At 35.1% G+C, this 24,210-nt stretch overlaps 2 protein-coding genes across 4 annotated transcripts; both read right to left on the bottom strand.

The window, feature by feature from the left end:
- Nucleotides 1-1,798: 1,798 nt before the first annotated feature.
- Nucleotides 1,799-17,697, bottom strand: LOC135846731 (uncharacterized). Of its 3 annotated transcripts, none has more exons than XM_065365995.1 (5): nucleotides 17,519-17,664; nucleotides 3,869-3,963; nucleotides 3,126-3,241; nucleotides 2,261-2,399; nucleotides 1,799-2,147 (listed from the first exon to the last, which is right to left on the bottom strand). In XM_065365995.1, exons 2-5 carry the CDS (start codon nucleotides 3,939-3,941, stop codon nucleotides 2,098-2,100), a joined length of 378 nt encoding a protein of 125 aa, XP_065222067.1. In that variant the 5' UTR covers nucleotides 3,942-3,963; nucleotides 17,519-17,664; the 3' UTR covers nucleotides 1,799-2,097. The 3 variants fall into 3 exon arrangements, with proteins under 3 accessions (XP_065222067.1, XP_065222068.1, XP_065222066.1); XM_065365996.1 differs by lacking the exon at nucleotides 17,519-17,664 and adding an exon at nucleotides 7,757-7,775; XM_065365994.1 differs by lacking the exons at nucleotides 1,799-2,147; nucleotides 2,261-2,399; nucleotides 3,126-3,241; nucleotides 3,869-3,963 and adding exons at nucleotides 8,948-9,226; nucleotides 10,027-10,165; nucleotides 10,582-10,697; nucleotides 11,637-11,740 and having other exon boundaries at nucleotides 17,519-17,697.
- Nucleotides 17,698-22,234: 4,537 nt separating this feature from the next.
- Nucleotides 22,235-23,323, bottom strand: LOC135847706 (adhesive plaque matrix protein 2-like). The gene is made up of 3 exons (XM_065367374.1): nucleotides 23,121-23,323; nucleotides 22,881-23,033; nucleotides 22,235-22,460 (listed from the first exon to the last, which is right to left on the bottom strand). Exons 1-3 carry the CDS (start codon nucleotides 23,185-23,187, stop codon nucleotides 22,390-22,392), a joined length of 291 nt encoding a protein of 96 aa, XP_065223446.1. The 5' UTR covers nucleotides 23,188-23,323; the 3' UTR covers nucleotides 22,235-22,389.
- Nucleotides 23,324-24,210: the final 887 nt, after the last annotated feature.

Here is a 24,210-nt window from a genome sequence, read left to right as displayed (position 1 = left end):
ATCGATACGGTAGAAGTAAAAAGCATAGAGAAGTGATTAAAAAACAATTAGATTTATATGTACGAATGTATTAATTACATAGCTCCATGTGGGTTTAGTTTCACCAACGTTTATAAACTGAAAGAGGTTGCTTTAGAAAAAAGGTAGGTAGGTAGTTATTTGGGAAATCATTCATCGACTGATATGACGTCATCTGAATAGTCCAGTCACTTTAGCAAAAATTTTAGTCGAACCTCAAAAAAATTGGGGGCAAGCTGAATTTCACATTATTTGTTCAGATTGGTCTCTAAAACAACCCATCAAAAGTTGCATCCCGCAACTTGACCGCTACCACCGCAAGAGGTCATTAACCTTTTCCGATAAAGGTTTTTCGGCTGTATCGCCTGAATGAAGGGTCTGAGAGGGAAAATGTTCAACAAAAATTGTTCTACGCTAAATTTCCTATCAGCATGACCAGTCCAGCTTTTCCCAAAATGGCGATTTCGCCCTTACTGAAGAGGGGGTGAAGTTGTCAATTTTATGAAAATTGTTTTAAAAAATGAAAATCGGCATTGGATCGCAGGCAGTTTCAATCCGTTTTAGAGTCTACAACAGATTTTTAGAAACTTATGTTTTTCAAAAAATGCCACAAAATCTATTCCTTTTTATGAAATTTTGCAGAAATTACACGTTTCAAAAATTTACTGGAGGCTCTCGTAATTTATAAAAACTCGCTGAAGGCTCCAAAACGACTTGAAATGTACTTACAGTCGACTCCCTAGCGTATTGAAAGTAGTTTACAGAATAAATTTTAGCTTTATAACTGTTTTTAATGAAATTTTGTGGAAATTTCAAGTTTCAAAAATCTACTGGAGGCTCCAAGAATTTTCAAAAAGTCGCTGGTGGCCACAAAATGACTCAAACCCGCCAGCAGTTGGCTTAATAGCGTGTTAAAATTAGATTGCAGCGTGAATTTCCACATTCCAACTTCATTTGATGAAATTTTGTGGAAATTTCAAGTTTCAAAAATCTACTGGAGGCTCCAGAATTGCTCAAAACGGTTTGAAATTGTTTCCAATCGATTTGGCAGGTCGAAAATAAGGTATGTCCCAAATTTCAGCTTTATAGCTCAATTTGGTAGTACAATTTTGATTTTTTTTTCTCATTTTTGGCCTAAATTTGATTTTTGAAAATTCACCAAAAATCGAAAAATATATTTCAACTGAACTGGCCATCCTTATAGGAAATTTGACGTAGAATAGTTTTAGTGCAATCACTTTTTTCCCTCCGACCCTTCATTTCGGCGATATGGCCGAAAAACGTAGATTGACGAAGGTTAATGACCTTTTGCGGGGGTTGCAGACAAGTTGCAGTGTGCAACTTTGGTCAAAATATTTTCGAGTCTACCGTGAATCGAGTTCACGTTTTAAAATGCCGATTTTCAATTTTTAAACAATTTTCATAAAATTGACAACTTCACCCCCTCCACAGTAAGGACGAAATCGCCATTTTGGGAAAAGCTGGACTGGTCATGCTGATAGGAAATTTAGCGTAGAACAATTTTTGTTTGAACATTTTCCCTCTCAGACCCTTCATTTAGGCGTTACAGCCGAAAAACCTGTATCGGCAAAGGTTAATGACCTCTTGCGGTGCTAGCGGTCAAGTTGCGGGGTGCAACTTTTGATGGGTTGTTTTAGAGACCAATCTGAACAAATAATGTGAAATTCAGCTTGCCCCCAATTTTTTCGAGATTCGACTAAAAATTTTGCTAAAATGACTGTATCTACTTGAGACTGTACTAAAGGAAATCTACAGAAAATTAAAAAACTCATTTCATTAACTTCTATTTTATCATTTATGAAATACACTGATGCTTTGTTTTAATAATCTAACTAAGCAAGTATAGTTGAATGGGCGTAAAATTTTCAAACCGATAGGTAGGTACGTTGGTACCAACATTTCTATTTTTATTTTGTACAATTACACTTGAATACTTATTATTAGATAGGTACCTAGGTTAATTGAGCGTAATTATGTCATAGTTTTAGATTATCTAGTTAAAGATTTTAATAATTCAAGATCATATTCTTCATTCATCAATTGGGTAGTCAGGATGAATTAATATGCAGAAATTCTGATCCCAATCGGACCATCGTAACAGGAAGCATCTGAAACAGAAATCATAGAGAAATAGTAACTAACTATTATTCTTTTGATGAAATTAAAACCAAATCACGTGGGTTACTTGGACCCTGTACAGTGTACTGTACCGTAGGCTTACCAGCAAAAAGGAAAATTCTCATGAAGTCGTCGCTGTTGTTTTTTGAAACACAGAAGTAAATCCCAGCATTAATAGCTGAAGCGTTTTTTATTTGAAGAATTTTTCTGTATGGGGTCTCCGCTATTATTGTGTAACCACCCTGAAAACAAAAAAAAAATCACAATTTGCCGTAGGTACCTAGATTGAATTCTTGTTCAGAGCAGGTGCGGGAATACACTTGATTTTTGAAAATGGCATCCCGAATCCCGATGTTTGCACTTTGCAGTCCATCAATCAAATTGTTGTTTGGACTACAATTACCCCACCTCCCTCTTTTTTGGACAAGTTGCTATCAATGTTAGGATAAAAACTGATTGATACCTACATCTTTAGAATCTTTATGAAATTCTGAATTGTTTATTATACGCATTAAAAAATTAATTGAAAAATTCTACTTTAGGAAACACTGAAAACTGAAAAGATGAATATTATTGCTGGACTGAAAATTTTTCTCTTTTCATCACTTTTTTCTAATACAAATAGGTACATAAGTACAAAAACTGACTGGAAAATGTGAAAGAAAAAAACAAGCTGGTATAAAAAACATTGTATTATAAATAAAAGTGTTTAGGTAAACTTTTTTTTTTGGTTCAAAACCTGATCAATTTTTTGTTTGTTTTAAACAAAAAGCAGTTTGAAACTTCCAAACTCTGTCGCTGGATGTGAGTGGTAGTGGATTGACATTTTTGAAAGTGATTCAATTGTACCTAATTTGAAACCACAATCACTCTCTTTTGGTGAGTATGAGTAGGTACTTCTACTTATTGCCCAAAACACATCTAGTCTAATTCTACAAGTTGGGGTGAAAATCATAATGAAAGCTTACTTCCACGTTATAGGAATGCATCCATGTGACTTCATCTGTACCGGTACAAGTAATAGTGAGGTTTTCTTTCGCGGAATAAGTGAGTATAGTATCATTTTTATAAGGGATCATCACTCCTGAAAAAAAATAAGATTTAAGGTACTTATATGCAAGATTTGCCACATAGGTAGGTACCTATTTTCATTGTATTCCGTAGTTATTTTACTTATTCACTTCTAATGTAAAATTAATGTATCAGGGAATGTTGAATTGGCCGTACCTCCTCCACAATTCCGCATCACTCAAAAACAAATTTTCCCCTCTTGAAAATACAATTATTTTCAACTTTGAGAATTTCCCTCTCCACTACCATGCTTGGAAAAAATTCTATTTTACGTCTTTATTTTGGATAGACCTCAGCTGAGGCTGAGGTGAAAGTATACAGGGTACATGCAGCGATGGCTGAAATGTGTGTGAGAATTTGGGGTTAGTCTTGTATGTATTTTTCTGGTTGAGGCTAGCTCTTTTCTGGCTTGCTCGACACTCCTGAGCACCCATAACTTCTTCGTTGTTTTCAAAGGAGATCTTTTAGTTCTTGCGAATATGCAGAGGTCACATTTTTCCAGCATTCGCTTAAGTATATTTCTCGGAGCTTGAGATTCTTCTTGTCCATGTATTGTATGAATGTTGAAGCTTCTCGAACTAAATTTTATTGCCACAAGATTTGAAAAAACATAGATAAAAATGTCTGATCAGGAACTCACCAAAACAATATGCCGAATACGCAATCAATATTATCAGTAAAACAGACGAATATCGCATCATTTTCTTGTACATTGTATTTTGAAATGCAGATCACCTGAAAAAAGAACCAGTTGATACGAGATGGATCTATATGTACTTGAAAATATTCATTATGAGCGACTAATGATACTATCGGCATAGGTTCCTTTCCTATACCTACATACATAAGCAACCATGATCTGCAACCCCCCTAAACTAAATTTCTGATGCTCGAATTCGTTCTTCAATTTTTGGCGAACGTTTGAAGATTCAAAATTGCCTCGTTGAACAGGTCGAAAATAAGACACAACTCGATTTTTAGCTGCCCATGGTTAATATTCACGCCTTCTGGAGCGAATTCAAAATTCTGGACAAATTGAAAATTGCGCTGGAGGCTCCAGAATGACTTGAAAAAAAAATCGTTTCGTCTTTGCTTTTTTGCGAGCAATTAAAAGACGTAGGTATCATGCTATTGTAGAGAGTTGTTCAATAAAAAATAAAAAAAACTTGAATCATTAAGCATTAATCATTAGGTATAGAGCAACCAATAAGCAAAAAGCAAATGCAAAAACTCTTTTGCAATCAGAGAATAGCTGACGGTTTGTTTTAATCAAATTTTCGCGAAAATAATAGCTTACCGAGATATAAAATAAAATTTGCTCTTTAAAAATAATAGCTAGGTAGTTCAAACAACACAGAAATAGGTACCTACTGTAAAAAAAAAAACAAAAAAAAACGTTATACATTTATATAGGCATGAGTGTTTTTAAAAATTATTTATAGTACAATGAGTGCATTTTTAAATTGTTTTCATTTTAAATTTGTATCTTTGGTGTTCACAGGCTTTTGTCATAATGACTATTTGCAGTGATAAGGTGAATAAAATAAGTGGATCAAGTGCATACCTAATGAGTGAGCAAGTGTTTTATATTATGTATTTATTACTTGTTTGTTTTATCTTTAGTTTCAGAGATTGGATGTGTGATTTTATTTGTATTTTTTCTTTAGGAAATAAGCTCGAGTGCAACAATATCAAGGGGTACATTTTTTCACCTTTTGGTTCATTGTTATTGTTGTTTTATTTTAATTTTGGTTTACTGTTATTTTTTGTTTTTATAATAAAGAACCAATAAATAGTGGCAAGTTGAGACTATATATTATATACATATAAATATAGGCATAATCATTCAGGCCAGTAAGTAATAGCAAGTCTAGCCAGTAGGTGGGTAGTAATAATGTACCTTCCAGAAGATAAAATTTTGCTTACTCATAGGTGTCTTTTTGAATGGTAAATTTGTTCAATATTATGTAGATCATTATTTGACTTCCAAAAGGTCAGTAATTTTAAATTTTGTTAAGTAAACTTCTTTTACTTCATTTCTTGCTATTTTTTGGCTTAATTTTTCAAATTGACAGGTGTCTAATATCTGCAAAATTTTCTTGCCTGTTTATAAGTTTGCCTGCCTACATGTTTTCCCATTTACACGTTTGCCTGTTTGCACGACTGCACATTTGCACAACTGCACGTTTGCACGACTGCACATTTGCACGACTGCACATTTGCACGACTGCACATTTGCACTACTGCACGTTTGCACTACTGCACGTTTGCACTACTGCACGTTTGCACAACTGCACGTTTGCACGACTGTACATTTGCACGACTGCCCATTTGCACGACTGCCCATTTGCACGACTGCACGTTTGCACTACTGCACATTTGCACTACTGCACGTTTGCACTACTGCACGTTTGCACAACTGCACGTTTGCACAACTGCACGTTTGCACGACTGTACATTTGCACGACTGCACATTTGCACGACTGCACATTTGCACGACTGCATGTTTGCACATTTACATGTTTATACTACTTGCCCATCATTTATTAACAATGTAGATATTGGAATTTAGGCATGTGAGAGGAGACATGAAAGGAGTGCGGCGTACCTAGTAGAAAGAAAAGTGCATAGATAGAGATAATGAATAGTAATTGAAAACGATCATATTTGGGTATATTCAGCTCCGCCTGGTGTGGTCACTGTGGTGAGACTTTTTATGGGGTCATTCCATGTCAATTCGACCAAAAAAATGCGATTTTGAAAGTCATGTGTTTCGATTCCGCTCAAATTTTTTTACAAGATCTACCCACCCAGTAGATAAGAAACCTGCAATCAGTTTGGTCTCAGCCCCCTCAGGGGGCAGGTGGGGGAGCTTCCATTATTTTCACATTGCCTCGAGGTACTCAACTTCAGCAGCCCATTCCTCCAAAACTATGATACTTTGATCAAAACTGATTCCACAGTTTGAAAGGGTATTGAATTTTAAACTTTTTAAGCATTTTGAAATTTTCAAAATTTGAAAGTTGAACTTTCGAATTGAAAGTTCAAATTTTGAAATGGCGCTGTGAGTGGGAGCTACCATTTAAAATTTTGAAAAAATTTCCATAGGTGTATTTTTTGATGTTTTTTCGAAATATTTAAGTTTCAAGATGGGGATCTCTTGATGGAGGGCAGCACCCCCACCCCTAATTTGGGGCAAGACTTCTGAAAAAAATCTGGGGCATGTGATACATCGAATTCTATGTTTTTGGTAACGCTGAACACGAATATGACGTCAAATTATTGATTGGCCTCATCCATGGCCCCCGGCACCTCCCCAAGGGGCGTGACCTAAAAAAAGTGGTTTCAATCGTGTGACACACGAAATAGTATGTTTTCGATATCGCTGAATACGAATATAGCCGTAGTTTTCCAAATTGACCTCACCCATGGCTCCCAGAACCTCCCCCAATTGGTAAAAGACCAAAAAAAATGTTGGGGGACATGGATGGGGTCCAATCAAAAATCTGACGTCATATTCGTGTCTACTTGTCCAGTGTTACCAAAAACATACAATTTGATATATCACACGCCCCAAATTTTTCCCGGAAGTTTTGCCCCAAATTGGGGGTGGGGATGCTCCCCCTTCATTAAGAGATCTCATCTCGAAACTTGAATATTTTGAAAAAGCATCAAAAAGTATGTAAAAGTTAGCCTAAAAGTAGGCATAAAAGATATTCTAAAAGTTGAGTATAAAATTGTTAATCGAAATCTGAGTCAGGAAATAGCCATTGTCGAAGAAGCAACTATGTATTAATTAATTAACATAAATATTGTCAGGATGTCAGGAAAAATAAGCTTGTCAAAAAAACATAACGCATTCATTAAATATGCAAAAATCATCAATAGGTACTCAATAATCAATAATCAATCAATAAAATCAATCATAAAACAATCAATCAATTGAGGTTGTCAGGTCCGAAGTTCTGACTTGGCTAGAACTTGGATAGATGATAAGCGATCTGTAAATAAAATATTTGCTTTTGAGTACACACACGTACTACTCATCGATCATGCAAGGCTCATAAATAATTCATAATTAGCCTCAATAAATTCTACAAGATCACTGTCACAGGCTATGGTATTTTAGCCACAAAATTACTGAGGAAACACTTTGGACCATGCCAATATTTGTTCACCTGTGGTACCTTGGTCAACCCATTAGTGTTGAAATAAGCTATGGTCCATCTGTGGAGACACTTCGGACCCTCAGCAACCTGTGGTTAACCCATTTGTGGGAAACACTTCGGAGCCGAGTGACCTGTGGTTTCTCCATCAGTGTCAGCTCTATAAAATAATCCTATCGACTTGCAAGACGTAAATAATAATTGTGCACGTACTGAAATAAATCACTGACCTAATCAAAAACGTATCTTGCTGCTTTGCATACATACTGCACCAAGATACCATGCAAACAATAGCTATGAGGCCTATTTAATAAGTATTCATGTATCATTGTACTCAGTAAGATAACATTTACGTCACTTACGTATTCACGCAATAATTCGGCGTTGCAATATTTCAGTATAGAATTCTTAATTGTAATCGTCAATATATATAGCGGCAGTGGAGTAGGTATATCTTCGGTGACCTGGGTTTGAGACAGCAAGGAGCATAAGCACTTCACCACAGCACAAACTTAAAACTACTGATTTCTCTATACTCAGCCAAACTCTTTGCTGGTGCATTTTTACTCACAATACGTGAGAACTTCCACCTGTCTCCCACGGATGCAAAGATAACCCCCCGATAAACGCATCTCGATGCACTCGAATATTTGTGCATCATAAAAATATATAGCAACCATCTGGTCACTAGCTCCGCAAGCCGACACCCAACGAAGTGTCGAAGACGCAAAACGCGTCAAGATAACACTCATAGTGTTAGAATAGGGCAGAAAAAGATCGGTAGAAAAACAACTTCTTACATATTAGTGTTCAGCGTCACCAAAAACATACTATTATTGATGTGTCGCACAAAAAAAACCCTATTTTGAACTTTTACCCCATTTAGGGAGGTGCTGGGGGCCGTGGATGGGGTCGAATCAAAAAACTGACGAAATATTCGTGTTCAGCGTCACCAAAAACATACAATTCGATATATCACATGTACCAGATTTTTTTTCGGAAGTTTTGCCCCAAATTGGGGGTGAGGGTGCTCCCCATCTATCAAGAGATCTCATCTCGAAACTTAAATATTTCGAAAAAGCAGCAAAAGGTACATCTATGGAAATTTTTTCAGAATTTTGAATGGTAGCTCCCACTTACAGCGCCATTTTGAAATTTGAACTTTCAATTCGAAAGTTCAACTTTCGAATTTTGAAAATTTCAAAATTCTTAAAAAGTTTAAAATTCAATACCCTTTCGAACTGTGAAATCAGTTTTGATCAAAGTATCATAGTTTTGGAGCAATGCGCTGCTGAAGTTGAGTAGCTTGAGACAATGTGAAAATAATGGAAGCCCTCTCCCACCCACCCCCCTGAGTGGGGCTGGGACCAAACTGATTGCAGGTTTACTACTCGTATCTACTGGGTGGGTAGATATTGTAAAAAAATTGAGCGAAATCGAAACACATGACTCAAAAACGTTGGTCGAATTGACATGGAATGATCCGATCTTAACATTCGATTCTTATGGTCGATGAAACTAATGAAGAAGAAAATGAATTTACCAAAGACCAATGCCAGTGGCCACCATATTGTTTTATTTTATACAAAAACGTGGCTCACAAACTGAGTTTGTTATAAATATAAACCCATCTAGTTGGCCAATGATGGCTTGAAGATACGTTAATTGAACGTAATTATTATGTCATTGTTTTAGATAATCTACTTTATATCTACTTAGTTAAAGGTGTGTGTTAAAAATTCAAGATCATTTTCTTCATTCATAAACTATGGCAGTCTTGGAACTAGGTACGTGATACGTGCTCATTTTAATACCTTCGAAACAGGAATCATCTGAAACAGAAATCATGGAGAATGTTTCTGTTGGTGAAGTTGAAACCGTGTAGGTACCTAGCGCTAGCCTACATAGGGAATCATATTGCATATACACATTGCATAGTTCCTAGCAATATTAGTATTGCGCACATCAGCTGTTACCAGAAGGTTTTGTGATCATGTGATCGCAAATCGCGATGAAATGTGATTTGGCAGTGCCAATATATTAAGTATACCAGCAGGGGGTGTGCTGATTCGCTGTTCTATTCATTTCAAACACCTTGACTGTGAACTCGAATACTCTGATCAAAAAAAGGAAGTCACGAGTGTAACTTTTACAAAGCTTTTATGGATCCTTCCAATATGACTTTTTTTAAATCATATTTTAAAATAAATATTTGTATACGGAACGTAGGGGCAGATGCCATGCCGTCGCCCAACTCGACAGCATCTTTAAATTCATTTTTAAATTGAAAAAAAAATTCAAAATCATTTGAATAAATAACCAGTTACAAAAAAATTAAATTTCCAACAAAAATCCATTACTTATCTTTTAAAGAAAAAAATTGAAAAATTTTCAAAAAAAAAAAAAAATGATTAGAAAATTAAGTAAACCTACTTATGTACTTTCCATTCCTACAACTAAACGGTAATGCACCTCGCTCCTCAATTGAATTTCAGCTATTTTTACAATTTGAGAATATTTTCTCTCTCAAGTCAGATTGCAAACACTTTAATTTTTATATGTCACAAGCTATAGGCCTAGGTACACTCTACTTTAGCAGAGGATTACTTGGGCCGTGTATAGGTAGCCTTACCAGGAAAAAGAAAAATACTCATGAAGTCGTCGCTGTTGTTTGTTGAAACACAATTGTATACGCCAGCATGATAAACTGAAGCGTTTTTTACTTGAAAGATTTGTCTGCGTGGGGACTCCGCAATTACTGTGTATTTACCCTGAAAACAAAAACAAAAGAAAAGAAAATCACAATTTGCTGTAGTTGGATTTATGTTTAGAGCAGGTGGGGGACACTTGATTTTTGAAAATGTCTTCCCCGGATGTTCGCAGTCCATCAAATTGCTGTTCGGACACCAATTATTAGCCTCACCCCCCCCCCCAGAATATCTTTGTTCTGATTACCTAATTAATTTTTTGATTGTTGTTTTAAACATTATGCTGTTTGTTTGAGACGTTCGAACTCTGTCGCTCTCGCTGGATGTGAGTGGTAGTGGATTGACACTTTGAAACTGATCTACCAATAGTAATTTCAAACCACAAGCACCTCTCTTCCCTTTTCTTGTAAGTGTGAGTAGGTACGGAATCTAGTCTAAGTCTACAAAAATGTTGGGTTAAAATAATAATGAAAGCTTACTCTCATGCTACTGGAACGCTTCCATGTGACTTCATCTGTACCAGTACAAGTAATAGTAAGGTTTTCTCTTGCGGAGAATTCGAGCATAGTATTATTTTCATAAGGGATCATCACTCCTAAAAAAAAAAAGATTTCAGTCACTTGTATGCGAGATTTGTTAAATAGGTGCCTATTTTCATTGTACTGTAGTTACTTCACTTATTTACTTCCACTGTAAAATTAATGTACCATTCTAGTAGCGTAGTAGGGATGTTGAATTGGCCGTACCTCCTCAAACAATTCCACATCACTCAAAAACAAATTTTCCCACCTTGAAAATGCAATTATTTCAACTTTGAGAATTTTTCCCTTCACTACCATGCGTAGAAAAATTTTTATTTCACGTCGTTATTTTGGATGGACCTCAGCTGAGGCTGAGATGAATGTATAGGGTACATGCAGTGAAGGCTGAAATGTGTGTGAGAATATGTAAGGTTAGCCTTGTACTTTTCTGATTGAGACTATAGCTCTTTTCCGGCTTGCTCGAACCTTCTGAACACCCATAACTTCATCGTTGTTTTCCAAAGAGAACATTTAGTTCTTCAGCTTGCAAATGGTCACCTTTTTCCAGCATTTGCTTAAATTTGTCTCGATTAAAGCAAGCTTTTCTCGGAGCTTGAGCTTCTTCTTGTTCATGTATGAATATTATGTTGAAGTTGAAGCTTCTCGAACATTTCATTCTGATTTCTCATCAGTCATCTTAGCTGCATTATGTTCGGACCTGCTGACGTTGATCTCCTGAAAAAGATCTTCTTCAGGAGCGGGATGACCTATCAGTTTCACGATTGAAAACTTCTTTCATTTTAATTCGTAGAAATTGATAAAAATGTACCGATGATTTTCTGCACACCTTCATATTCAAGGTTTTGATAGAATGAGAGAACCGCGATAGTATACCACTATGTATTAAAACCAGGACACCAATCAATTCTCCTTTGACTCTGACTCAAAATCATAATATTCATGGCAACAAAATTTGAAAAAACACAGATAAAAATTTCTGGCCGAGAACTCACCAAAACAATACGCCGAATACGCAATCAATATTATTAGTAAAACAGACGAATGTCGCATCATTTTCTTGTATAGGTTTAGGTATGTATTTTGAAACAAAGATGGTCTGAAAAAATAATCAGTTGATACAAGCACGAGATGGATCTCAACATATATTTAAAAATATTTCCATTATGAGTGACGAGTAATGATATCTATATGGGCATATATAGGTATAGTATAAGCAACCATGGTCCGCAACCTCCAACCTAGCTATTTAAATAAGTAGCTACCTAAATTCGTTTTTCAATCTTTGGCAAACGTTTGAAAATTCAAAATTGACCATTTTTTTGTTAAAACTAGTCTTGAATCTAATAATAATCCCCCAAATCCGAATTTCACCATTATTTCGAGCCATTTTATCGAGCCTTCAGTGCTATTTTAGATATCTCTAGAATTTTAAATGCGCTTCGAAAAGACAAATAAAAACGTATCTATCATGGGTGATTTCACGTCAATTCGACCAGTACTGGTAAGGAGGGTCGGTTATTTTTTTGAAATTTTTTCTGTGGAAAGACCTTTTGAAGGGATGACCATTGGCGCAAATCGCAGCCCTCTAGCCCATTTTTGAAGGCAGCCAGGGGGTGTCAAAGTTTTTAGTGATGCTAAAATATCATCCATTTCAGCAGTGGATTACTCGATAACCACGATACCTACCAAAATGGATTTTTCCCAATAGTTAGTAGTTTTGAAAGCTTTTTTGGAAGTATCATAGAAATCAGTGTTGCCACTTTTTCTCGTACGAAAATTTAGCTCAAAAAGTTTCGAAACGTAGTTTTCATATCGTTCCGACTCTCAAAAATTCTGAAAAAAATACATTATGGACAACTTTTCATGCTGAACAACATTATTACAAAATTGGGATGGCATTACGTCGTAAAGTCAATTTTAAAAAATTAAAAATTTGCGAAAAAATGCGATTTTTTGATTCAAAACATGAAAAAAAGATTTGAGTGGTGACGTTGACCCATTTCATCCCTATTTTTGCGTACCCGTTGAAATAGTTGAAACCCCCATTTTCACTCGATGAAATGAACTCATCACAAAAAAATCAAAATTCAAACAAATTCAATTTTCAATTCCAAACATCAAAAAATGTTTAAATTTATTCTGTTGTCTTATTTTCACCTCTAGAGCGGGCAAATAGCGGTTTTAAAAAGGAAAAAATCGGCACATCAATACCGACTCTCCTATCCCTGGAGGAAAATTTTTTAGGGGGTGAAACCGGTTCCGATTCACGTTTTTTGCGTTTTACTCCGTAAATATTAGGTTTTTGAGAAAAACTACCATGACGAAAAATGTTCCCCTTAAAATTCTCGACAATTTGATACTACGCTCGATACCCATTGCTCAAGGGGGATGTCCAAAAAAAGGGGTTGAAAGAGTAGGTGTTTCAAAAAAGGTCAGTCCAATAAATTGATCAAAATTACCACTTAAAATCATTCGTTTTCGCTCACATTTTTTTTTACAAAGTCTACTCACCCAACTACTAATCAAACTACCATTGGTTTGTCTTCAACCCTCCTCGGGGGTTCGTGAGGGTTGCTTGATTTTTCAAGTAACACACTACTGCATCATATAATATGTATTTGAAAAACAAATCTGGACGTGCGATATATCGAATTGTATGTTTTCGAGGTCGCTGAATACGAATATGAACTTATTTTTTGCATACAACCCCTCAAAGCCCCTCTGTGCCCCAAAATTGGGGTCAAAATTTTGAAAAATCGTGAAAACCTGGTTAAAATAAAAACGCCCGCAAACGAAAGAAAATACAAACTCGGAAACTGGAATGTAAGAGGATATGCAGCCAAGGAAGCAGAAATAAACGAAATTCTAAGCAGCAGAAATATAGACTTTGCCGTGATGTCTGAAACAAAGAAGAAAGGAAGTGGAACAATCGAATCTGGAAATTACATCGTTATCTACAGTGGAGTTGATAAGAAAACCAGAGCTGCGGGGGGAGTGATGTTACACATACATAATAAACACCGCGAAAACATCGATTCATACAACATATGGCATGAAAGAATTGTATCAGCAAGGATGAGATTGAAAAAAGACTTTCTTACAATAATCGGAGTATATGCACCAGAAGAGGGAAGAGAGGAACAAAGCGAAGAGTTCTACGAACAACTACAGAAGGCAGTACAAGCAGTAAATCCAGAAGATAAATTGATAATAGCAGGAGACTTGAATGCTCAGGTAGGAGATAGGCGTGTCAAGACAGTAACTGGTATGTATGGAACAGAAGGAATGAATACAAATGGGAAGAGACTGATAGATTTTTGCACTTTCAACGGACTGAGAATCATGAATACATTCTACCAACACAAAAAAGATCACAAGATGACATGGAGCAATACAAGAGGACAAAGCTCAATGATCGACCATTTTATAGCCAACGAAAACGCTGCTAAGAAATTCTTGGATGTAAGAACATACAGGGGTCTAGAAATAGGCACTGACCATCATTTTGTTCAAGGAGTAATGAGAATGGAAACAACAAGAATACCAGCCAGGAAAAATGAAAAGAAAATCAACACAAGAGCCCTGGATGACCCAACCAACCAATGGCTGTACCAAAGACGGATGAACATCATAAGTGAAGAAATACCAAAAAGCCAGGACATAGAAGAAGAATGGAAAAATATCAAATCCATTGTGACAAAAGCGGCAAAAGAAAGCTTAGGAATGGTTCCATGCAGAATCGGGGCAAAGCGAATAAAGAATTTTGGACAACGAAATCCAAGAACTCATTCAAAAGAAAAGACAGGCATTTAGAAAATTCATGAGCTCAAAAAGTGAGGTTGATGGTGAAGAATATCAAAAACAGTCGGCAAAAGTCAAGAGAAAGTCCAGGAAATTACAGAGAGAGAGCTGGGAAAATTTCATCACATTCCTGGAGCATGACACATACAAGTTACGGCCAAAGGTGTATAAGATCATAAGGAGAATTGACACAAATTTTAATGAAAGAGTGGGTTTGCCAAAAATAAAAATCAATGATGCAAAGGAATATTTTGAAGAACTCTGGAGTGATGAAAACGCACAAGACATAGAGATAGAAGAAGAAATTGGAGAACCAGAAGACAGAATTTCATTTAGAGAGCTACAAGAGGCCTTGAAAACAGCAAAAAATGCAAAAGCTCCAGGAGAAGATGGCATACCAACAGAATTGTACAAATACGCAAGTGGTGAATTCAAAAGAAGACTGCTGGAATTCCTAAATAGGATGTACCAAGAAGAAAAGGTACCTGAAGAATTCAAAACAGCAATTGTAATACCACTGTTCAAGAAAGGTGATATGTCAAACCTGAAAAACTACCGAGGAATAAGTCTACTCAATACCTGCTACAAGATATATGCAAAAATACTGGCAAAACGACTGGCAGACCATGCAGAAGAAAAGATGTCAGAAAGTCAAAACGGATTCAGAAAAGGAAGATCATGCACTGATGCAAGTTTTACAGTAAAACTATTGATGGAAAAAAGGATCGAATACAACCTAGAAACACACATGTGCTTTATAGACCTGGAAAAAGCATATGATAGGGTCAATAGAAAAAAACTGTTTGAAGTGCTAAAAGATGAAGAGATAACATATAAAATGCGAAAGGTAATAAACAGCATTTATAAGAACACCAGAATAAGAGTACAAATTGGAAATAAACTCTCAGAACAAGCAGAAATAAACAGGGGAGTTCGCCAGGGATGCCCACTGTCTTGTGTTTTATTCAACATGTACATGGATCACATGGTGAAAGAATGGCAGAAAATGAAACCAAAAGGAATCAAGACAGACAGAAGGCAGGAAATATCAACAGTACTTTTCGCAGATGATCAAGCAGTACTAGCTGAAACAGAAGATGACCTACAGAGATCAATGTACAATCTAACAAAGACATCAGAAAAGTATGATATGAGAATATCATCAGAGAAAACAAAAACAATGGCCTTCAAAGGAAAGGAACCAGTAAGAAGCAAGATTGTAATAAACGGGAAAATCATTGAACAGGTCAATAATTTCAAATATCTGGGAAACACGATATCATACCAGGGAGAAGTAGATGTTGGTGGAAAGATTGCAAAGTTCCTGAGAGTCACAGGACTGATAAATAGGACCCTGAGAAGCAGTAAGGTGCGAAAAGAAACAAGATTGAAGGTGTACAATACCCTAGCAATACCAATGATGACTTATGGAAGCGAGGTTTGGGCACTGAAGAAATCTGATAAAAGAAGAATAACGGCAGCTGAGATGAAGTTCATGAGAAGAACGGCAGGGGTGACTCTCAGAGACAGAGTCCCATCTGAGAAAATAACAGCAGATCTCGGAGTGATGCCAGTCATGAAAAAGATAAAAAAGTATAGGAAAGATTGGAGAAATCATGTCAAAAGGATGGAGGAAACAAGATCACCAAAACAGGTCCTCCAATATACACCAACGGGGAAAAGAAGCAGAGGGAGACCAAGGAGGAAACTCACTGATACCTCAGGTTCATCCTCGGCAGGTTCCACACCACAGCAGACAGGCCAATAGGCCTACCGCTTATAAGGAAACGACGACGACGACGACGACGTTTTCGAGGTCGCCGAGTGCGAATATGAACTTATTTTTTGGGTCCCACCCCCCAATGTCCCTCTGTGCCTCAAAATGGGGGTGAAAATTTTGAAAAATCGTAAAAAGTCGAGTATCAAATTGTATGTTTTTAAAGTCGCTGAGCACGAATATGGCCTTATTTTTTGGGCCCAACCCCGCACAGCTCCCAACTGCCCCAAAAAAAGGCCAAAATTTTGAAAAAATGTGAAATGTCGAGTGACATATTGAACGAAATCGCTGAGTACGAATATGAACTTATTTTTCGCATACAAACCCCTCAAAGCCCCTCTGTGCCCCAAAATGAGGGTAAAAATTTTGAAAAATCGTGAAGCTTTTTTACATTATTTTCCCGCTCTACTCTTTCTGACGTATTTCAAGAAAATGTTGATAAAAATCACACTAGTAGCAAAAAAATTAAATTTCGTTCATTTTTTGAATTTTGATTTTTTTGTGATGAGTTCATTCCATCGAGTGAAAGCGCTTTTTTCAACTTTTTCAACGGATACGTAAAAATAGGAGTCAAATGGGTCAACTTTACCACTCAAAACTTTTTTTCATGTTTTAAATCAAAAAATCGTATTTTTTTCGCAAACTTTCAATTTTTTTAAAATCGACTTCACGACATAATGCCATCCAAATTTTTTAATACGTTGTTCACCGTGAAAAGTGGTTCATAATATATTTTTTTCAGAATTTCTGAAAGTCGGAACCATATAAAAACTACGTTTTGAAACTTTTTGAGCTGATTTTTCGTACGAAAAAAAGTGGCAACACTGATTTTTATGATATCACCAAAAAGTCTTTCAAAACCTCCCTACCTGTTGGAAAAAAATCCATTTTGGTAGGTATCGGGGTTATCGAGTAATTCGCTGCTGAAATGGATCGATGATATTCGAAGTTCACTGAAAACTTTAACACCCCCTGGCAGCCTTTAAAGAAGGGCTAGAGGACTGCGATTTGCGCCATTGGTCATCTCTTCAAAAGGTCTTTGCACAGAAAAATTTTTCAAAAATCGCCGACCCCCCCCTTACTACTTCTTGGTCGAGTTGACGTGGAATGACCCTCATGTTATAGATACATATTTGTTTGAAAAAGAAAAAAAAAACTTGAAAGCATTAAGCATTAATATTATTAGAGCAACTCATAAGCAATTAAGCAAATGCAAAAACTCTCTTTCAATATTAGAGAACAGCTGATGGTTTGTTTTAATCGAATTTTCACAAAAATAATAACGTAGGTAGGTACCGAGATATAAAATTCAGTAGTTGAAAACACTGCTACACAGAAAAAAAAATTGTCACGACGCAAAAACACTGTAAAAGAAGACGTTATTTAGGTATGTGAGAACAAAAGAGAAACGAGTGCCGGCGTAGTAGAAGTAAGAAGCATAGAAAAGTGATTTTAAAAAATTAGATCTATATTTAGCTCCACGTGGGTTCATTTTTACCAACATCTATAAACTGAATCATCCATCAACTGATGTATGCTCATCTGAAAGAAACTAGGAAGTACGTGTTTCTAGAAAGAAATTTGTGGGGTTCGATTTTTTTTTGGGGGGGGGGGGCTAAACAAAGAAAGCAGCAGAAGATTAAGAAACTCATTTTATTAACTTCTATTGATGAAATACCCGAGAAAATAAGCATAAACTAGATCAAAGGAAGTATGTCCAAAGACATTTCTGTAACCAAAATTTCTAATGCTGAAGTTCATTTTTGGATTTTTGACGAATTTTTGAAAAATTGAAAAATTCAAAAAAAAACTGTTACGAGAACGATTTTCAAAGTTCGTTGTTTGTGAAACATGAATTTTTAAGCAAAGTGAACCACAACACGAATAGGAATAATTTTTATAATTCAGTCTCCCACTCCTCAACAACTTGCTGTTTTTGGCCCTACTGGAGCCTTCAGTGAGTTTTTTATTAATATAGGTACACAAATCTCTTTAGAAATTTTAAATCGTCTTGGAAGGATCAAGAATGAACTTAAACACCGATAACTTGAGTCGATGCTAATTGTGCACCCTGTCGATCGTTTCAAGTGGTCATCACGAAATTCCAGGAGTACTGTGAGTTTTACCAATTCTCGACCCAAAACCTCCTGTTATAAAAAATGATACCTATTGCTGCCTTCAGCGAGTTTTTATTTCCTCACAAGTCACAAGAAAAATTTTAGAGTTCGTTCTCTTCGATTTGAACAACACTAATGTAGGTAGATTGAAAAATCTTATCCTAAAACCGCAGTAACCAAAACTCAAGTGGCCAAAATCCATTTTTGGATTTTTGTCGAATTTTTGAAAATTAAAAAAATTAAAAAAAAAACTTTTTTAAGGGTAATTTTATAAATTTTTACGAAACAGAAATTGTTTGATCAAAGTGTACCCTTATGATAACGTTTTTCTATTAGACCAAGTCAGTGTATATTGTCCCACTCCATCCCAAATCAAATATGCACCCTGTACTAGGTACATATATTATACACGATTCATTCGAAATCGCGGCTAGAAAACGTGAAGCTGGTAAGTATTTCTATATTTTATGGTGTACGAATTGCCATTATATTACACGCAATCGTGGAATGTTCGAGCTAAATGTTTACGAGCATATTGTTTATGAGAAAACAATAGGCTAGGTACATACATAAAAAATGAAAATAGATACAAATCCCGGTACCGTATTGAACTAAAATGATTTATCGACGTACGTTATAGGTACAGAATATTCAAGTTTTTGTGTAAGTAATTTTTTTTCAGCCAACGTCAACCTAATGTCAACAACAATTGCACGTCAGTCGATAGGCCTACATCTAAAAAAACTACTCATCCATCATCAATCTAAAGTAAACATTTGGACGCGAATTCGAATGATTTTTGTATTATATAAGAAATCAATTCGTGTGGCAAGAAATCATTCGAGAATTGGATCTTTTTATGTTGTAATCAGTTTTTCAATCGTGTTGTGTTGCGGTTCAGTTTTCCAAAAATTACCTACGAATTTTAAATTTTTCGCATATTTTGTTATCGAAGATGTTAGCATTCGCATATTTAAAAATGCTTCTTCTCGTGTCCGTTTTATGTCTTCTTGCCATACCGCATGTTGTTGCTCCAACTGCTGAAGAAATCGCTGAAGCTGCAGCAATTGCCCTTTTAAAACCAAAAGTACGGATTTGAATACAGTTTTAAAAAAAAAAAAAATGTGGAAAAGTCTCTCCTGCTAATAGGGAAAATTTAAATTAGCACTCCGAATGAAAAGTCTCGCAAAATATCAGAAAATCATACTTTGGCAATTCGATGTTTGTTTTTTATTTTCTTCAAGTTTTTAAAAGCGAGACTTAATACCTACCTGTTAGGCTATTACCTACTTATCCACGCGTCTGTAGGAATTTTCAAAAATTTTCCATTAATTTCAAAATTTTATTCCCAAAAAATCGACAAATGAATTTTAGCACCTGAAAATTTTGCTGTGGTGGTGTATTTTGGAGTCATCTTTAAATTTCTTTTTATTTGGTTCAATACATAATATATGGAATAAAGGGATACAAAATTCGAATACATTCGTTATAAGACTATATTTCGGACTTTGCACAACACAATCTGTACCAAGTCGAACACTTTGTCCGGACCCTCCGGCTCCGGGCATGGGACAAACCAGGCCCGATGAAAAAGCAATATTCAAGCTTGGTCCGGACACTTCGGAGATATGGTACAAAATCAGCTGTACCATCTCCGAATTGTACAATTTCGGACTTGATCCATAATATACTTATACATATTAACACATATTTTGTAAATACGACGCTTTTGATTGATGATGATGATGATGATGATGATTGATTGATCATTTTACCGACTTTGCCGGAAACGGAAAAGTAAGGTATTGTATTTGTCATGATGGTTATGGATTACCGAAATACCGATATCTAAGTACATAAATGTTGACACCGAATATACGAGTAGGTACCTACTACCTAACTATCCACATCTTCAAATCTTCGTTTCAATGATATATCACTCACAATTCAATTCTGAATTCAGCAAGGAATAACAGTGATGGAATAAGTTTTATGCATAGATACCTATTTACATTGGCCCATATAGTACTCTACCTACCTATAAAATATTTGTACATGGAATCTGTATCTTAGAATAGTACCAGTTAATTATTAAGTCAATAGTACGATCACAATTCACAATACAGGATTTCCCAAACAGGTTTAACTTATTGATACATTTTATGTTAGGTAGTGAATACCCCTGCAATAATTTTTCCGAGTTTATTCCTGTACCTACACCTACCTACATCTACAACCAGATGTTTGTTTTTTCGCAAGGCATCTTCAATCATATTCGGTACCAGGCGAATAAATGGTCCCATAAGGGAGTATAGGAGGGATATTTTCTTATGAGTTATGACTTATGACTTACAAAGTACCTATAATTATAAATGGCAAAAATACACACACACACTGCTGAACAAATGGAAATGTGGATTGCGGGAGCTGCGGAAAATTAAAAAACTCATTTTATCGACTGCTATACGAGGTGTCTGGCGAGTGGATGTCAAAACTCCAGATTTGGATATAACCGGGTACGACTTAAAAAAAAACGTTACATGGACAAGTCGCCTATCTTTGAATTTGAAGGGGCAACCAAGGTTTGGAAAAAAATTGGGGAAAAACGTATTTTTGACCTTGAGAATGGGTAGTACTTGAGAAAATAAACAAATTTCGTCATTATGAATTTTAGCCTAACTTTAAAATTGAAGGGGCTAGAAACATTTTAAACAAAAATTTTGAGAAAAACGTGTATTTGACTTTGGGAATGGGCAGTACTTCGAAAAATAGACAAATTTTGTTATTATGAATTTTTGCCCAACGTTAGAATTGAAGGCGTCAGAAATATTTTAAAAGAAAGTATTTTAAGAAAAGAAAAAAAAAGTGAAAAACAAATTCTTCTGACGCCTTCAATTCTAAAGTTAGGCAAAAATTCATAATAACAAAATTTGTCTATTTTTCGAAGTACTGCCCATTCCAAAAGTCAAAAACACGTTTTTCTCAAAATTTTTGTTTAAAATGTTTCTAGCCCCTTCAATTTTAAAGTTAGGCTAAAATTCATAATGACGAAATTTGTTTATTTTCTCAAGTACTACCCATTCTCCAGGTCAAAAATACGTTTTTCCCCAATTTTTTTCCAAACCTTGGTTGCCCCTTCAAATTCAAAGATAGGCGACTTGTCCATGTAACGTTTTTTTTTAAAAGTCGTACCTGGTTATATCCAAATCTGGAGTTATATTTCGAAAGTCCGCTTTAAAAAATTAGAATATATCTTTCAAATCTTTCAAAATATTTTAAAATTTTGAAATCCATTCAGATTTCTTTATATCTGCTTATTAAAATCGGATTTTGAAAATGTTGATTTTAAACCGGAATTTCATAGTTTTAAAAGAATAAGTGATGAATAAAAAAGTTCAAAATTTTCTTCATAGTTTCCTTGCAGAAACTTGAAAACTCGATGTTCGAAATCTCGAAAATTTCAAAATCAGTTTACAAATTTGTTTCAAAACCTTTTTGAACAAAATTTTTAAAGTTTCAAAAGTTTCGAAATATTTTGAAATTTAAAACACGATAAGCTGTAAAAGTGAAACACAATAGGTATTTTATAAATTTTTTCTAATCGTCTGTTTATTTAAAATTTTTAAAATCTTGGCTTCAAAAATCCAGTTTTAAAAAAATGATACCCATGTTATAGAAAAATAAGAATAAATTTCCAAATTTCAAAAGCAGATTCTAAAAATGCAAATTTTAAAATCTATTTTTGAAAGAACCGGCGATGAAGTAGGCTTAAAATTTGTTTCATTATTTACTTAATTTATTTCCTATTACGTATTTTGAAAATTTCAAAATCACAATTTACAAAAATTTAGGAAGCAAGAAAACAATAGGTAGATAAATGAAACATACACACAGAAAATGCACATACCCATTATAATTTATTTTTATCAAAATAAATAATTTCAAACTTGCGTGCAAATTATTGGCCCATTATTTATTATTTATTAGTCATTACACTTACAAAATATAAATTCATATTCCTTCATTAGCATAAGATACAGATCAATGAATTCAGATGACAATACATTCTGAAGGTGTAGCCATTCTTTTCCGTTGTTCAGGTACGCCGGGAATTGGACACTCTAAAACAAGAGCAAAGATTAGCTAATTGTATTACAATAATTTTAAAATTTTTGATAAAAATACAAAGCGTGAAAATAATCTGTTATAAAATAGAAATACTCGTAGGTAGGTACAGGTATAGGTACCTACTCATAATCATTAAACTTTGTGAAAAAATACAATATCAACCTCATCTCCACATTTATTTTACCTGTATTGTAATTTTTTCAATAATAGCAAGTTTTTTAGTGTTTTTTTTTTTACCAAACTTTAATCTGACAATGAGGAAATTATTATCAATGATTGAAAACATGTGGTATGAAAGTTCCCACCACTCTTCAAACATTCCAAAAACTTACTACAGGTTGCAGTCACAATTGAAAATTAGTATGCAAATTAATTACACAATACTACAAATAAGTAGGCTTCAAGATAGTTACTTTTTTCGCATCTATTGCCAGAGTATCCGGTACCAGAACATAAACATTTGTAACCCGGATATGCTGAAGTTTGAGAACATCTACCACCGTTATAACAAGGATTTTTCGAACATATATCATTGGAATCTTTATAGTTAACTTTGCATTCTATTCCTATAAAATGAAAAAGTAATTAGGTACCATCCTTGAGACTGAACAAAAGTTCCAAAACAAAAGAAGAAAAGAACACGAACTACTCACCAATTATGGCCATTTTCAAGATGAAAATCGCCAAAATAAAATACCTCCATCGTAGACCCGCTTCCATTTTTGTTGCTACTGCGTTACTAAACACTTCATAGAACACTTGAAAAAATTACATTTACATTCAAACTTCGACTACACAAGATCTAGGTAGGCACTGAGTAAGTGAAAAATTTAACTGTAGTAACTCTACTATTATCTCCATATCAACTTCCTGGTGGCAGAGGCTCCGTACGTCCTTCCAATATGTCAAATACATACAACTTTATCTAAGCTTTATCATATTGTTAATTGTTAACTTATTGCTGCTGCTATTTGCTTACTCGATCATATTATATTACACATTTATTACATATAGTGTTAAGTTGCATATGAACTTGATTGCAGCCCACATGCGTGACCGAACTAGTCTAATTTCAAATTCGGAATTTAATTACAAAATCACTGGAAAAGGGCACTCCAATAAATGAAATGCCCCTGTCCTCGGATTTTTGAAATTTTGATGGAACATAGTTGAGTACCTACTTTTTAAAAAAAATATTACAGCAAAATAATTTTCCCCCAATTCACCCCCCTTGGCCGCAATGACGAAAACACGTTTTTTTTTTTTCGGGGGAAAAAATATACTTGAACGAGTTTTGAACAAAAAATTTTGAATTCACCCAAAATGTCTAGCCACGTGAATTTTTACAAAATTTTTTGGCTCCCCAGGGAGAAGATATTTACTTTCCAACGTATTAGGATTCGCACGAAATTTTTTGCACTGGACAAAGCCACGTCGAAAGAGCATGCAAAAATTCATCACCAGCCAAAATTTCAAGTGCTGAAGCGATTTTTTAACGAATTTTAAAAAATTACACTTCAGCCAAAAATGAGGAGAAAAAATCGAAATTTTACCAAATTGACTTGGAACGCTGAAATTTTGGGTAAACTCTGTTTTTCACCAGCCCAATCGATTGGAAAATTTTGTAGAAGTTTCAAGTTTTAAAAATCTGCTCGAATCTCCAGGAATTTTTAAACATTATGAAAATACCTATCTGAACTTTCAATGTAGTGAAAATTGAGTTAGGGGCAGAGGCACGGGGGC

The sequence above is a fragment of the Planococcus citri genome, chromosome 5 (genome assembly GCF_950023065.1).
Source record: "Planococcus citri chromosome 5, ihPlaCitr1.1, whole genome shotgun sequence".
NCBI lineage: Eukaryota > Metazoa > Arthropoda > Insecta > Hemiptera > Pseudococcidae > Planococcus > Planococcus citri.
The sequence above is the reverse complement of the archived record's forward strand: the minus strand, read 5'-3'. Positions and strand labels throughout refer to the sequence as shown.

Coding starts and splice junctions, on each gene's coding strand:
- LOC135846731 (XM_065365994.1), bottom strand. CDS start 11,697: ATGATGCGACATTCGTCTGTTTTACTAATAATATTGATTGCGTATTCG. Junction 10,698..11,636: donor GTATTCGGCGTATTGTTTTG/GTGAGTTCTCGG, acceptor TTTTTTTTTTAG/GAGTGATGATCCCTTATGAA. Junction 9,227..10,026: donor GAGTATTTTTCTTTTTCCTG/GTAAGGCTACCT, acceptor TTTCTGTTTCAG/ATGATTCCTGTTTCGAAGGT.
- LOC135847706 (XM_065367374.1), bottom strand. CDS start 23,187: ATGGAAGCGGGTCTACGATGGAGGTATTTTATTTTGGCGATTTTCATC. Junction 23,034..23,120: donor CTTGAAAATGGCCATAATTG/GTGAGTAGTTCG, acceptor TTCATTTTATAG/GAATAGAATGCAAAGTTAAC. Junction 22,461..22,880: donor TGGCAATAGATGCGAAAAAA/GTAACTATCTTG, acceptor CTCTTGTTTTAG/AGTGTCCAATTCCCGGCGTA.